General features: G+C 36.5%; 1 protein-coding gene and 1 long non-coding RNA gene across 5 annotated transcripts in view; one reads left to right on the forward strand and one right to left on the reverse strand.

Annotated features, from left to right (window-relative positions):
• Positions 1-14,185, forward strand: part of LOC110827961 (uncharacterized) — a 500,889-nt gene that overhangs the window by 344,735 nt on the left and 141,969 nt on the right. The window lies entirely within an intron of this gene.
• The window catches only part of LOC110827962 (neural cell adhesion molecule 1), a 428,987-nt gene that overhangs the window by 213,550 nt on the left and 201,252 nt on the right, over positions 1-14,185 (reverse strand). For all 4 annotated transcript variants that reach the window (XM_087358315.1, XM_087358313.1, XM_087358312.1 and 1 more), the window contains exon 2: positions 7,475-7,607. In XM_087358315.1, coding sequence (XP_087214441.1) covers positions 7,475-7,607 — 133 coding nt within the window. The remainder of the gene's footprint in view (positions 1-7,474; positions 7,608-14,185) is intronic.

Here is a 14,185-nt window from a genome sequence, read left to right on the forward strand (position 1 = left end):
CTAATATCGTTCTAACTATCGATTTCTGCATGGCCCAAATGGAAAATCATATATTATGAAAACAGGGTGACATGTATTAACAACATTTTTGCTTCTGGAACGAAGATACAGGACAATGGGTAAATAAATTCTATATATTTCGAAGCAGTCGACCAAAAAGCTGGTAAAACTTCACAGCTGTGAATATATGTAGGCCTATGTAAACGTATGTGTCTTGTGTGAGACTCTGTCTGCCTTTCGGCCAAGAGGATAATCACAGTGTCATCTTTTGCGTTCCTGTGAGAAATTAACAACACGAATATCTGAATTGCAAGTTCTGCCGTGTCAACCTCGTTTCAGAAGCATACGCCCTTAAATGTAACCCTGATGCAGCCGGATATACATAGAGAGAGAGAGAGAGAGAGAGGTCGAACTGACTAGGAACATGCGCAAAAAGCTATTACAATGAATCAAATGCTTTAAATGTTTACTTGATTTTTAAATAACATATTTTAGTTTGAAAGAGAGAATATTTGCTGCTTAAACTTATTCATGTATGTCTGAAGTCCAGTAATGTCTATCCAGAGAAGATTATAGGTTGAAAATTATATTTTAAATAAACAATGCGACGTTATGTCACCCTTGATAAAGGTTTAGTGCGTTATATTAGTTTTATTCTTCACACGGAGGTTGTGATCACAAAGGAAATTTTTCCCACTAAAATATAAAATCTTAGTGTGATGCTTCTGTTAACACAGTGTGTAGCATACATACAATCTTAGGCCTACAGTATGATTCCACAATAAATCTGTTTGAAGGAGAAATTTTGTTTATTTTAAATTAAAACGCGTTGCTTTGAAAAGCAGAATTCTTTTTTCGTAAGTTTCATATATCACTGTCAAAAGTTAATGGGAGAATACGATGCTATATAATGAAAACATGATTGCAGCAGAGTAGTAAATATCTGGTCAGTAAATTCAAACAAAGTGTAGTACTCCTATAAATGGGCCAATTCCTTCTAAAATTCAGCAAGCATTTAGACCGCCTTGTAAATAATATAACGACCTTTACAGGTTCCCTATTAATCAACACCAAAACGTAACTTATCGTTAAAGTGCTGATTTTATTGGTACATTTCGTTACGAAACGTGTCCCTTCACAAGTCTAGTGTCATATCATGAGAATAACATCAAGTCTGTATAAAACTTAATGAGACCTTCCATAAACTGAAATTCAATCTACATGAGTATCCACACATTTTTAACCTGTTTAAAACAGTTTGTATTAAATTTTTTTCAATAGTAATCAGATCTAAAAAGCAGAAATTCTGACCAAATCAGTTACCCATAAAACCGAGTTTCGTAAACCACCCGATTGAAATAATGGTCTGTCCTTATGACAAGTTATTTTTGAAAGTATTTTACCACAAAGAAATTTATTGCTTGTCTACTAAATTTCGGATGCTATGCTGATTTATATAACAGTACTTTATTTGTGTGAATCTCTTATAAAGCATACTTGAAGTATCTCCTGCCCTTTATATTGAAAGGCAAATTTTAAATTATACGACCCTCGTAACTTCCTATAAGGTGTCAACGTGTATGCTTGGTAGCGTCTATAAAGAGGGAAGCAGGTAGCAAGAACAGTTTCAGTTTATAAGCACGCACATGTTATGGCGGTACCCTAAAAAGAATTTATGCAGGAGGTAAAATTTCTAAAACATAACATCCAGAATTTGCACATTTTTATGTATTCTCTTCTTTTTGCTTTATAACCGACCATTGATTTTCAACATTTCTGTACATTCTACCTGATTAGGACACACAAACGTCTGGTCTATGTTAATCATGTTAAATTAGTGGCCCAAACCAAACCATTTTAACACAAATAATAACACAGAAGATCAAATAGAAGCCAGTGTAGAGGTACACGCATAGAAAACTAAGGGCAGAGTGTACCATTTAAAACGCAACCCAACAACACCCACGCGATACACTACAAAAATTAAATTATAAGCAGGACCAGCCCCGTTTGATAGATTCTCCCAACATCCCCGTACTTAAGCAGGAGTTGAGATAGCAGCCTTCTCGGTTATAGCGCCGTGCAGAAGCCCTGGCGAAGCAGACAGCAAGGACCTCTGAAACGTTGATAAACATCTACGAGATTGCACGGTTCTACAACCCAAAAGAGTCGTCTTCATGCCTCGTGACACTCAAGTCAAAGTGACCCATGTATTTAAGCTGCTCCACAAGCTAGCAGCGCCAAAGCTGTGCAAGTGGGAATATGGAATATTCACTAGCAAAACGTGTGTTCATTTTGAATCATTACTGAGCATCGAAATCGGTCGTAAAGAATTTAGCAGTGCAAATACTAACAAGAAAATACCAGAAGAGACAATACTCTGGCTGTAAAAAAAAATCGGGACACAGGAAGTGTTTGCGACAGGAAACATGTCCGTTGTCGGACAGCGTTGACGGATGAGACGCTCTGAATTGTTAAAGAAACATTAAAAAAGATAATTCATTTGTATTGTTATACTGAAGTCACAACAGTTTACAGATTACTGTTGTACATGAAACGATAGGTATATGCTGATTGAGCATGTTGGAGAACATAATTATAAGGAAAACATACGTGCATAAGAGGAAAAAAGATGCAGGAGGGTGGAGGTAAGGGTGTGACGAGCAGCTTCCCATTTTGTACCGTTCGCCAAACGTTATTAGTGTGACCATATTAAAGAAGATGAGATGGGCGGAACATGTGGTACATATGCGAGAGATACACAATGTTTGTTGGAGTGATTGAAGGTAACAGATAGCTTTGAAAATCTAGGCTTAGCAGGGAGGATAATATTAAAACAACTCGAAAAGGAATGAAGTTGGAATGTATCGACTGATGTGACTCAGGTGACTGATTGGTTGCGGTCTCTTACAAACATTAATGGGGCTTATGATTCTACAAAAGGCACGGAAGTTGCACAGGCGACTTCCGAGGATCCGATCACATCAGAACCCTGAAGATGAGGACAGAATTCGTTCCCGAAACATCGGTTTACTACGGTAACCAGTTAACGGGGCTGATTCCCGGGAAGATTTTATTGATTGTACTCGCCGCGAAAGTTTCAAATCCTATAAGAACTCTTCTCCATGGAGTTATTCAGTTATCATCGCCAAAAGACAGGCAAGTATTTTAATAGCTTTTACCAACTCTGTACAGATGGAACTGACGAGGAGGAAAACTACGGGCAATAAGAGATCGCTAGCAACTGTTTCTGTATGACCCTTGAACCCGGCTCACGGAATGTGAAACATCAGAGATGAAGTCCATTTTTTTCAGTATCACGGAAGTTGATTCTCTGAGCCTTTTGTCGGTAAATCTTTTTCATTAAATCTTCTTTTTTATTTCCTCTTTTACACTCCACATATTTTCTTTGGTTGCCTCGTCTCTCCCATCATTTCATGTACCCTTCGTTCCACTACTTTCATCTCTGTCCTCAAGTCTTTGTCGTCCTTTTCCGTTCTCCACTGCACTTCTGTTGACCCTTTTTCTTCTATATTTTCAACCCGCCCCATCCATTTCTGACACCCTCTCTTGATTATCACCACCCCTTCCTTTTCATCCCCATCCTATCAGCTATTTTTCTATCGTTCAAAACATCCTTTCATCCCCAAAACACCCTCATCTGGTTCTCTTTCTATTCCACATAATACCGTGATACACTCAAAGCAGTAGAAAACGTCATAACGAAATTGTCCTCTTTCTTTCCTTCATGACGTACCTACACCATAACATTCCAACCAACCTTTAACTCTGCCCACAACCATTCGTAAGCAATGAGAGGCCCTCTCCCATACCACTTTACTTCATAATCTGCTCATTCAGAGCGGACATAGAGCCGAATGTTTCTGAAAAACAGAACCTTCAATCCAGCTGTCTCTTCCGGGGAACCAAAACAACGTCATTTGTGTAATACAAAATCGACGCAAACAACAGAACAGAGCGAACAAAGAAAGGATAACGTTAATATCGACAGGTTGTTTTTTTCCTTAAGCAAAGAAACCATGAAAACGAAGAGTATGTATTATGTCTCGATACAGGTACCTTTCATCTGCAGATACCGATGCAGGAGTTTCAGAGAGTTTGATAAAATGTAATTGAATTTCATAACAACATATAATCCCTGCATCGGTATCTGCGTATGAGTTTTACGTGTAATTATTTTGGCACATATTCTAGATAAAATGAACTACAGCAAGTTAGTAAATGCACGCATAACGTAACAATTATCGCGCGTTCTTCTATTATTGCCTCTAGATTTTCATGTCGTGAAAGCTGATATTTGACATTTATAAATGTATAAACCTTGCTGGCAAGCACCTACTATATGAAATCTGACAAAAAATAGTTCAACCGTATTTGAGTTATTACATGATACAGCAGAGTAATTCCTTTTGTTTACTTATCTCACGATCCATAAGATTCCGCAGAAGTGTATTGGGCATTTAATTCGTACCTACAACTTCGGATCGAAATATTTTATATCTATTCTCAGACTTTCCACCTAGAATACGATGAATGCCTCTTCACCCCATAATTATGTGCATTACGAATGACAGAAACACCAGGAATTTGATTAAGCCAATGAATTTAATTAATTACGGGAGACTGTAAGTAGCATATGGAATAACGCAGAAACCCTGCAACTTCGTCCAGATGTCAATATAGATCAATATAAATATATAAACATGACAAGGAAACAAAATCAGTAAGAAACAATCATAATAAGTAGTAATTATATTCTAAGTAACAAATTATTTGAAGGGGTTTGAGGACAAAAATATCTGGAAAGTTATGTGAGAAACGCAAATTAGGTTCAAGATGATATTAGTTTAATAGTTTCATGACTTTTTCTTAATAAACAGTTCGATGGCCGTTATTGTCTTATTTCGGCCCAAAATTCTTTAGTTCCCACCCCTTGAGGAACAAGAACTCTACACTAAACGATAACAGTCTGCTCTTAAATATTTTAGAAGACTTATTTTACATAATCTGTCTGTGTGAAGTGTTTCGATTTCTGGGGGAAGAAGTATAAATGCAAATGTTAATTGATCCCTCATAATGCCATTCAACGATGAACTGCTTTTAAATGCATGACCCATAATACTTGTATAAATGACCCGAGCTCTTCATTTTCCTGTACAAAGAGGGGTTTTATGTTTGAAAGACTGCCAGCAAATTCTGAGTAGATGGTAACGCTTGTTTCCACACTGAACAACTTGTTGAATTAAACTGTAGGGGTGTGAAGGGGATTGTAAAGCGAATTTCTCTTGCGCATTATTCAAATGTAACAGCAGAGTGTGTGTCTGAACTGTATGTTACTTATCAAAGTCATAGATGCTCCCAGTAATTTAATCGGAAGCCGTTCGTGCATTTACATTTTTAATCACAATAAGCGCAATACACGCGCAAACCGCGTAAGGACAGCAATAGTAACGCACTTATCCATAAGAAGGCTAGTAAGTACTGTATGGCTATTTCTGACTTCATACTACTTAAAATGACCTGGACGATCAGGTTTCGATCTCCGACAGCGGCAGAGAATTTTTTTCTCTAGCTTCTGCGTGCAGACCGGCTCTGGGGCCCACCAAGCCTCTTATCCGATGGGTACCGGGGTCCTTTCCCAGGGGTACAGCGCGGCCGGGGCGTAACGCTGACCACTCACCCCCATCTAGTGCCGAGGTCAAGAATAAGTAGAAGCTATACCATCTCTCCCCCTAAGCGCCTACATGGCGTATAGTGGGACAGCTTTACTTTACTTACTATTTAAAACACCTACTAAGTCTTTCCCTCGATTCCTTATGGTATAGAATCCTTTTAGAGAATTAATAGTCGCTCAGCTATCAAACAACAGCCGAGATTTAAAGGAAGCCGAAGGTTCATTGCCGTATTTACAAGGACGCGCCACTTGTGACTGTCCTGAGACATCGTCACAATATAATCCTTTAATATTTACTTTAATATTATCCTCCCATCAACGCCTTGAGTTCCAAAGTTATGTCTTACAGTCAGACGTTCGGATAAAAATTTTGTATATATTTCTCATCTCACTTATGCTCTAAATTACAAGCCAATATAATCCTTCTTGACTCGATCAAACTGATGCTTGTTGTATAATAACGTACAAAGCATGAGACATCTCATTACAGGTACATTTTTCTCCAGTCTCCTTTAACTTCCTCCCTTCTAAGTTGATACGTTCCACTCAGCATACCATGTTCTTCTCACAGACCTTTAATCTATGTTTTCCGATCAGATTGAGAGGCCAAGATTCACTCCCAAATTAGTGTTGTATATATTTAACATTTATGTTTTTAAATGGGGAACAGAAAGGCTAAAAATTCAGAAATGGATGCCATTTTGATCTTTTACCTGTCCTCAATATATATATTCCCCACAATTTTGAGAAATTTACTTGGTAACTTTACGATTTCTTCTTCCACAGTGGTGACGATATAATTAATACAATATTGTAAGATCTAAAGCTTACTGTAAACGTACAGTACCGATGCTGTGGTGTGTTTAAATACGCCTGTAGTATTTAAACAGTGCAAATGGGGTTATTACAGCGTCATTTAACTTCCAGTCTAATGAAGGTGGTGCCAGGACGTGAGAAGGTTATTATTGCATGCTCTTCACATGCTCCGGCTAATAATATTCGTACTCCATGGCGCAGAATATCCCCTGACAGATAACTGCTTTGCTGTCCCCTTCCACAAATCAAGCCATAACTATCCGAGTTAAAATCATTATAATGCAGTACAAATGCCAAGAAAATGACATGGACAATAGTCTTTATTGCCAACATTATACATATTTATTTAGCGCTCGGTAAAGCAGGAGTAGATTTAAGGCAGAGAAAGACTCTTCGAGAAATCGTTTGTCCTCTGAATAAAAGCCTGCTTAAGCTGAGATTCACAAGAAGCAAAAACAGAGAAAATTAAAGGCCACAATTTGTATGTTATTTAAAGCTATTTACACTTATTGAATGAACAAGGAAAATGTTCATGTAAATTCTGATGTGTGCGGGAACGGACATTATTAAACAAATTAAATCTGCTAGGTTACATAATAATAATATCATACTGCAGTATCTTTTTAAAGGTTCTAAAATTATTTAGTAAAATACAAATTAAAAATTACACACATTGGAGTTTCAATCGTGTTGGTATGGATACCATTGATTCTTCAGTCAAAATAATCTCAAGTACTGGAAGAAAGACCCGCTCATACAACAGTGGCAGCTGGAAGGCCATTTTGTGTCCTCATCTTGTAAGCAGGAATTTTCTCTAAGTCTTACACAAACAGCTGAGTAAGGCAATTAGTATTCCCCCAGCAAATTGCAGTAATAATAAACTACACATCGACGTTTAATATGCTCTCAGAACAAGATCAGTTCCTTATCATTAACATAGGTAATGCACTGATGCTCCCCTACCTGTACAGAGGTTTGCCAGCATTATCTCTGAACCACAGCACCATATATACTCGATCCTCACGGGTCGTAGGTTCGATGTCACATGGCAGCGTCACACTCCGACCCAGCACAGCATCCACACCTACGCTGCTCACTGTAATAAGCATCAAAAATGGGCATGTTAGACCAGAAGGCTCACGTAATATAGTACAGACATAATCCCAACCAAGGTTTTTTAATGTTCATATATGGTAGACCGTCATCTATGTTTCTGTAGCATAAAACAGAGCCATCTTTTATCTATAACTGATCTTAAGGACAGAATAGAAATTTTTAAAGAAACTGAGCCTACGTATTGATTTTATATAAAGTGGCAGTCAGAAATTTATAACGTATCACACACAACTAAATGCTGTATTACCAAATATTTCTGTAATTTAATGTAACACACAGATTGTTAGAAAGGATTTCAATTTCTAACGGTTAGGTATGTTCCACGTGCAGTAACAGCTGACTTATATTTCATTACACAGGCAAATTAAAAAGTTTTATAAAGCTCAAAATATTTGTGTTATATTGCGTCCTCCATACTTAACATAGCTTAAAGTAAATTCAGAATAGATTTATCTGAACTCTCCAACATTTCACAAACTGAAGAGCTATGTTACTCATTAGTACTAGATTGGTATTTCACGTTATGTAGATAGTAAGGTTTTCTAGAAGAAACAAAAACTCGAGTTCTATTAATAAAACAGTAAACTACATTTGTTACAAAATCTGAAATGTTATATGCAAAGACAGCGTCTTTATGATCTGCAGCAAAACATAATAAACATTCTTAGAGCCATTACTCCAGTCTTACGACGCCGTAATAGACTGTGTATAATCTTGTCATTAACACAGGTTCTTATATTACTTATGTATTTAATAAACTTGTCATTTACTTGAAATGTGACAAACGCGTATACGCGTCACTCGACACAGAGCACTGCCGATCTAGCTCTCTCAAAGACTGTATAGCACACAGAATGATCTGAAATGTAACGATGTACATTACAGCTATTAACAAGTGCCTCTGTTAGATTCGTGTTATAGCGCTCTGATGGCTCCTAGTTATTGAACAAACTGCCGACATTATTTTTAGAAGACATAATTATCTGACTGAAAACCGTTCGAATGATTACCATTAGCTGCCAAACTATTTCCATGGCATGCGATAAGTGATAGCTGTGTTTGAACACCTTCATTTTTCTCAATTTCCTACTTCGGGACAAATATCGTACAATTGGAAAATAGTGAAGAACACTACTACATATTCGGCATAATGTAAATAAATATACATTATTAAGAAATTATTTATGTACAGTGTAATATTTTTAATGTTCCAACAGTCAAGCCTGCTCTTTAGGTAAAGGATGAACAAACAATATATGAATGTGAAATTCATTACTTAAATATAAAGTGGAAAAATACCGACATTTATCCATCTCACCTCTTCACGTTACAAACAAATCCAATGCAACTTACGTAAACCATACCCCGTTTACAACCACACGTGAAATATCGGAGATAGATGACATCACTTACGTTTAAATTAATTTAACCTGATCAAATGAACAATAAATACAACATATATGTACACATTAAGGCAACATCTTTACGAACGTGTTTAAGTGTACCTCATATTTTCAACAGTCATACATAGTTTTATACAGATTGTCCGAAATTTCCAGATCTTAGGGCTACAGAATAGCTTTTAGACTGAACCCTTCTGGCATACGCTCAAGGAGAGGAAACTGACAGGTGCCTTAAGCATTCATTTAAACAGCGGAAGTTAAATACATCCTGTCATATTTTGGACAGTGGTATGGTAGATAAAAGTGTAGCAGGAATCACTTGGACAGATGGTTCAAAATTACGTTATCAGATTCAGAGTGACACAAAGTGAGAGTAACTCGTACTTTCAAAACTGCAGTTCCGTACGTGCAAGAACCAGCTTTCATATTCAATTGTACAGTTTGCAAAGCTGATGTAACAGGCATAAAAGTTCCAGTTTTCTCATCATGTGTTTTATAACTGCTGCAATTTAAGCCTGGTTTAATTGAAACTGACACTGTTTTCTCGCCTGTGTACAAATGTAACGGGAAATTCGCATTTAATACTGATCTTCGTGTGTCTACGACAATTACTTAAACATATTGTCCGTGAGGATTTAAGACAGCGTATGAAAATGGTTTAATTAAACGATCTCTAGTTAATTCTAAATTGTCGTAGACCATTATAAAATGGCAAACGGTTAATACATCAGAACACAGTTTAATCATACTAAGTGTTCAACATTTCTGCTAAATAACTTCAGATGTCGGATTTCTGTATAAGTGTTTTCGCTAAGATGCTGATGTTCTGAAACGGAATGATACAGGTAACTTTTTAGCATGATTACAGTAAATGACATATCTGTTTCCTGGACAAGTTCCCTAGAATCTTATTAGGTGATTATATCGACGAGAAAAGTGAGCATGTCTTTGGCCTATAAATGGTGTATTGAAAGGAGACACGAGATACGATTCAAGTTAGTAAAGAAGATTTCACGAAAGTATTCAATTATCTAGGTAAAATGTTACACACAGTAACTGCATACTTTGTTCACAGACATTTTCCATTTATCTAGGAACACAGTGACTGTGAAAGGAGATGGGCAGGTGCAGTCTGAGGCTCTCATGTTAAGCAAATGGCAGCATGTACCATTACACAGTGATCTACAGCTTTCAAGAAATATAACACCCTGCAGCGTACAGTATGCTTAGCATATACGGATCTGAAGAGGGTGGCAAAGACTGCATGCATTTCAAAGCATTTTATATACAAATAATTTATTTCTATCCTATGTCAAGGGACGTAATTTTCCTTTTTAGTAACTGATTTGCTTACAGGGAAATATGCATTCTAAATTTCAAACTTACAACTAACTGGTCTATAGCTGTAATTACGCTGCAAAATTGAAATTTTGTGGGGCATATTTATATTCACGACGTTTTGGGAGTTGTTTCATTATCATTTTTAGGTCACTAATTTAAGAGACTTTTTTATTTTCGATGTTAATAAGCAGCAGACGGGATCTACAGCGGAACCCATCAAATATCCAGGGCAATCTAGTGATTAAAGGACTCGTATAGAATCCTGAGTGGTCGAATGGTTAGCAGGCTATATAAGATCTGAATTTTGTGGACTTTGGGTCTGACTGTTGCCACTGATACAGAAAATATCAAATAAAAATATAATTCGGTACAAATTAAAACTTGGTGCCTGAGAGCGCGAGTGTGGTCAGTCCCCTAAACGTAGTTTTTATTGGTTACATCTCAATTAATGAACAACGTGTAACATAATTACTGTTTAAAAGGTCACCCGCAATCACAAACTCTTCAGGATGTGTGTGGTATTGCATTACACAGAATTTAATATCCTCAAAAGATCATAACACTTAGGGGATTTAAAATTGACTGGAACAAGGAAAATTAAACCCAAAGAAGTCGGGCCTATAAAAATATTCAGAAATTATAAAATTCCATCCAAAATCAAGCAGAAGGACGCAGAATGTTGAAAGAATACTGACTAAACCTATAACACCGTAATCTTAATCATGATCAGCACTCACAGTTAAGACACCAGAACGGGTTTCACATCCTAACTGAGAAAGAAGTAATTGGGCACTGATTCTAATATTGCAGCTGAGTGTAGACATCGTATCCGAAGTTCATAATTATTATCACCCTCTAGAAGGAAATGTCACGACAATGTCTTCTAACACTTTATTACAGCGGTCTAGAATATCCCACCCAACAGAATGCCTCCAAACATTTTGCATTTATTATCTGATAGCTGACACTTTATTGAGGCACTACAGAATCTCTATTGCGTATTAATCATCAAAGCTATATAATTTAATAAATAGAATAATATTACCGGGACTTTTAAAGCAATTTCGTTTCAAATTTTGTAGCGAATCTTTGGAGTACAAATGTAAATTGTGTTTGTTTTAAGCATCAGGTAAAATAGTTTAAATCTTTTCACACATAAGTATTTTTTAATCCAGTACACTTAACATAAAAATCAGGTCCCTTTAAGGGTATAATAAATCATAATTATATTATCAGATCTATGTGAGGGTATAGAGTCTTTAATTACGAAACAAGAAAAAATTATTAGAATTTTCACGAAAAATACAAGTTTCAATATCAAAGCTAGTCCGGTTCTGTTAATTTTATAAGCCTTTATAAATATTTCATAGTTCATCACAAGCGTAAAATGGAAGGAATTATCCAAAACTTAATTATCATAAATTGTTTTAAAGAGTCATTGTGTTTATTTGGGAAAGGAATGAGTTCCAGACTGATTAATTAATGCATGGTGTATTAAATCACAAAGTCTAAGGTGTTACTAATGTGCTGTCGCTTGCGGGTATTAAAAACGTTACAACACTTGTTTGTGACATGTTTCCTATTGAATATATTACGTTTGTTATAAGTTCGTCGCTTACTTTTAATCAAATTTGCTCACAAAGTTCCTCATGAGTGTGCCACGGTGCACCTCAGTCTAATGGTGCAGATAATTCAAGTACTAACAATAGTTTGCAAATTGTGTAAATACTGATAAATTTTCTGTGCTTTCCCGCCATCAGGTGGGTCAATTAACTGTGACCGGACGAATATTAAACATCATCGCATACATGAGTAATTACAGTGGCATGAGCTACTTTATTACAACGCACCTCACGGCGAAATGCTTGGCACCCATGAATCGTATTTTCGGCCTGGAGTACGGCTATCAAAATCGATAATTTTTGTGGCTTTCCACAGATTTCCATCCGAAGGTTATCATTGAATAAATAAGCCACAGTATACGATTTGAAGTTTTCGAGGCGACGTAACTCAATAAAATGTTCTCTGGCTATCAGCAGCGTGAAATGGTTAAAAGACGAAACCGACGTTTCTGGAACTATCTCTGTCCCCATCATCAGGGTTCTCCTTACAAATCTACTAACTCAATGTTGAAAATTACTTTTCTATTCTATTCTATGTCTGGTAAAAATCTTAGTTAAATAAACTGGGACACAGACAGTTGCAATCTCGTTTGGTCCGAAATTGTTAGAATTCAGTATCGTACGGGTAACTAGAACGGTTTTCGACAAGGTTTTTTACTTGGAAAAATGGACTATGAATATAGCATACAATTTATACCAGTCTACTGACTTACACAGCGGAATTTATCACCGACCTAATTTGAAAGTTCACAGAATTCATTTCATGATGGACAGCATTTTCTGCTACAATGTTTCCGGATCTAAGCTTTCCAATAAGCAAGACACGCTTGTGAATTGGTTTCATATAGCCATGTTCGTCCCTTTAACAGGGAAGCACCAATTTAAATGGTTTGATTTCATCGAGATGTTACACGAATGGTTAGTTATATCGGGAAACTGTCCGATTGACAGTGGTTATAACTGCCATTTCAAAGTTACACTTCATACAGTCACAGTTAAAGTTTCTAATTAGGAACAGTCATGAGTGGATGCGTTAAATAGTAACATGAAACAAAACCTGATACAGTATGTCCAACATTTGTAACTTGTATATGCGCAGTATCACGCACGGGGCTATAAAATTCCCTAAGTCAAATTACAGGGTAGCACCTTGATTAAAACTTCGCACATGTGTGGTTATCATTACTGGTTCGTATTTGCAAAGCAGAAACCGAATTGATGCATAAAATGGAACACATAATCTAAAAGAGTTACATTTACGACAGACATAGTGCTGGTTAGTTAAAGATGGTAATGGCATTACACTGCCCGAACTTAAAATGTTAGTTATAAACAGTAGCTCACTAATGAATGTTAATTGATGTAGCCCTGGAATCCACTCATTAAATACGTATCTACACACATGCAATTGTCGTATTACATAGTTCGTATTCAAATGAGCCAAATATAGTATGCACACGTACATGAGTATGTGGAAATATATATATATATATATCCATATGTATATACATACACACAGGCATACCAACTTGACCACAACGTAAACAGAATAAAACAAAAATGAAATGAAAAGTTGGGTGGGAGTGTGAGTTGAAATACAAACAGTAGAATGAGTTCCCACGAAAGGGTTGCAGAAGGTAGAGTGCAGTGACAGTTCTGGGAGGGTGAAAGGGGTTGGTTATTGCTACAAACACATCAAAACCTGCATATAGCAGCACAGGAATGTTTACGTTGGCAACAAAAGTTTTATTGCTGCTAGCTGAAACAGGTCTGTGGGACATTTTGCTGCACTTTGTTGGTATACACTGAGCATAACAGTAGCTGCTACTATGAAATGTTTTAAAGCTTATTTTCTGCTCTACTGAAGTCTGCACATTCTGGCAATTTGTTAGCAAAATAAAAAATTATAACTGTGTTTATCCCTTTTTGGTAAGCTGGAATAGAAACATTTTCGGTTACATTATTTTTACAATGACAGAATGTTCGACTGAATAATTGAAGGATATGGTGGAGTAACTATCCATGCGTTCTGCGGATTATGAAGCCCTGTGCGAGAAACATTTCTAGTCCCAAGTTTTATAATAGAGTAAATGGGCTCCACGTAAAAAATCAACTAATGTTTTATCTTCTTTGTAGTACGAGTTGAAATTTCACTGGCCATATACATTTTGTATTTAGGATTTTCAGATTTT

This window comes from Zootermopsis nevadensis, unplaced genomic scaffold (genome assembly GCF_977971745.1).
Source record: "Zootermopsis nevadensis isolate Lab colony 2312 unplaced genomic scaffold, Znev_1.0 Znev_ptg000029l, whole genome shotgun sequence".
Lineage (NCBI taxonomy): Eukaryota > Metazoa > Arthropoda > Insecta > Blattodea > Termopsidae > Zootermopsis > Zootermopsis nevadensis.